The sequence below is a fragment of the Ctenocephalides felis genome, unplaced genomic scaffold (assembly GCF_003426905.1).
Source record: "Ctenocephalides felis isolate EL2017-DRISC unplaced genomic scaffold, ASM342690v1 CF-g0.4_SCAFFOLD_01170, whole genome shotgun sequence".
Classification (NCBI taxonomy): Eukaryota; Metazoa; Arthropoda; class Insecta; order Siphonaptera; family Pulicidae; genus Ctenocephalides; species Ctenocephalides felis.
Window position 1 is genome coordinate 86,691,307 of NW_020537324.1, and position 2,463 is coordinate 86,693,769.

Genomic DNA, 2,463 nt, shown 5'->3' on the forward strand with positions numbered 1-2,463 from the left:
CAGGACATACGTTTCGATCCAACAAAATCCGGCATTTTCAACAACGGGAAAACACGTACAGGTATCTACAGGGAATGCGGCGAGACTGCCTTATCAGAGAACAAAACCTACCAGGAAAATTTAACACCAGTTTGCGTGTACTGGGTGAATGCCACGGATGTTAAAATCCAACCGTTGGATGTCGTTGACGTCGTTTTGGTTCAGAGCATGGATAATAAAAGAAACATTGCTGAGAAGGAGATTTTGGATGGTTTGTAGAAATGATATATATATAGGGTGTCCCAGAACTCAACGTCAATGAGAAAAATAATACAAATTTAAAAAAAAAATCTATCATGTAGTTTGGGAATTATGGGCTTTTAAGTACAACCTAGGGAGCTTTGATGAAATTGTGCTAATTTTTCGGTTATTGTGGTTGACTTTTATTATTTTTGTTCATTTAAACTTTGGAGCTTGAACCGTGAATAACATTTCTAGGACCACAGTTAGAAATAATGATACATTTACCCCAAGTTTTTAAGAATTAAGACATATTGTTGAACATGACTTCAAAATTTTTAAAATTGCTCAACTTTGAGAAGCTCTTCTTAGAAAAAAATGTACTAAAGTGTGTTGGAAAATGTCATCAAAAGTTTGTGCATTTATTCAGAATTGTAACATGTTGCAATACCTGTTAGTAAGTTACAAAAAACAATACGAGTAAAAAAATAAAAACCTAAAAATAAGCCATTATGTGCCAGAGCATTTCACTTAGTTTTTTATCCACACAAGCTTAATTATGAGATGATGAATAATAAATATATTTACCATGAGTAAAGCAAAGTGCGTAGATTTTACTAAAATTATAATTTTTTTCCTCAGTTTTAAATTTGATGCCAAAAAATTTACTAGACTCCCACATCAAGGCTTGGCAAGAAACTTGGAACGAAGCTCGCATCGAAATCGAAGGCGATTTAAAACTAGTAAATACCAAAAATATAATTAATTTTTTTAATACAATTATACTTTATAGTTTATAGTTTGATTATCCATTACTATTTTAGTCTAAAATAAATCTACGGAAGCCTCTATTACATTTTGAGCTCACTGCCGTCCACCAGAACGAACCAGAAACCGATGGAGTTCTTCGGGTTGAGCCCTGGAAGTTTGGCGAGAGGAAGTGAAGTTTTGGATTATGAAGGTACGGAACCCAAAATATAAGTACTAGATTTTGTGAATATACTTATGAAGACTATTTGTGCAAAGTTTCAAAAATGCAAAGGTTTTTATTTGGCCGAGATATCATGAAAAATATGAAAAAATTACGGGTGATATTGATCACGTTCAAATTAATTTTTTGTGTTCAGTTACCGTTTTGAAGTATACCGAGTTGGTTTAGGGCGTTATAATGTTGGACAATATTATAGATAATTTAATTTTGTATAAATTTGCCAAATATTTCATTTACCTAGCACCAACAGTTCAAAAGTTACAACAAATACAATAACTGCAGTTCTACTATATAGATGGTAAGAATTCCTACACTAATTTCGTATAAAAAAAAATGTATTAACTGCTTAATTATTTTTTTAGGTCATAATTTCTGGGATACAGAAATTTGGATGTTCCCAGTAATTTTACTGCTGCGACCGGATTTAGCTGAAATTTTGCTGCAATATCGAGCTTCAAAAAAAATTGCTGCCAAAGATTTGGCTGCGGAAATCGGTTGCCGCGGTATTAGGTAAAAAAAATAGTAAAATTCTAACCATTATTTTAGGTTGATAAAAAATTTATTTAGTTAATAAATAAGACTCTACTAATTGAAAAAAACAGTCACTTCATAGACGTGCATTCAGCTTCAATAATAATAAATTACTCAGAAGTTTTCAATTCATTACATTAAAAAATCTTTATATTTTCTTTAAATCATAAATATTTGTCTCCTCAAAAAAAGCTTTCGGACTAAGAGACTTAAAATTTATTACATATTTGTATTTTTTATATTAGATGAATAAATAAAATATTTTTTTTTCTATTTTTTTAGGTTTCCCTGGGAAAGTGCCTTTACAGGCTACGAAACAACACAACCCTGTTGCCCAGAAGTTGCCAAATATCAACATCATATCACCGCAGACGTTTCTTTTGCCATCAGGCAATACTTGGCAGTTAAAGGACCAGAAGATCCTTGGATACAAGATAAAGTAAATAAATAAAATAAATAAAATACTAAAGTTATGTAGTTTCAGTAAACCACAAGATAGAGATGAATCAATAATACGTTGTATACGTGGCGGTGGTACGTAACAGAAAAGACACAAACATGTATTCATTTTGTATCATGTGGTAACTGTTTCGTTAGCTACGTTTGAATATTTTTACAGCTCTGTTTAACCAATTAAATACTACTATTATTAAAGGAATAAATAAATGTTTTTCTTTCACACTAATTTAAAACATAGCAAAAACAACAAGTTGTGTTACGTA

General features: G+C 31.1%; 1 protein-coding gene across 1 annotated transcript; it reads left to right on the forward strand.

Moving 5' to 3' along the window:
• Positions 1-1,116: 1,116 nt before the first annotated feature.
• LOC113367901 (protein-glucosylgalactosylhydroxylysine glucosidase-like) lies at positions 1,117-2,192 on the forward strand. The gene is made up of 3 exons (XM_026609475.1): positions 1,117-1,180; positions 1,573-1,720; positions 2,024-2,192. Exons 1-3 carry the CDS (start codon positions 1,117-1,119, stop codon positions 2,190-2,192), a joined length of 381 nt encoding a protein of 126 aa, XP_026465260.1.
• Positions 2,193-2,463: the final 271 nt, after the last annotated feature.

Coding starts and splice junctions, on each gene's coding strand:
- LOC113367901 (XM_026609475.1), top strand. CDS start 1,117: ATGGAGTTCTTCGGGTTGAGCCCTGGAAGTTTGGCGAGAGGAAGTGAA. Junction 1,181..1,572: donor TGAAGTTTTGGATTATGAAG/GTACGGAACCCA, acceptor TTATTTTTTTAG/GTCATAATTTCTGGGATACA. Junction 1,721..2,023: donor ATCGGTTGCCGCGGTATTAG/GTAAAAAAAATA, acceptor CTATTTTTTTAG/GTTTCCCTGGGAAAGTGCCT.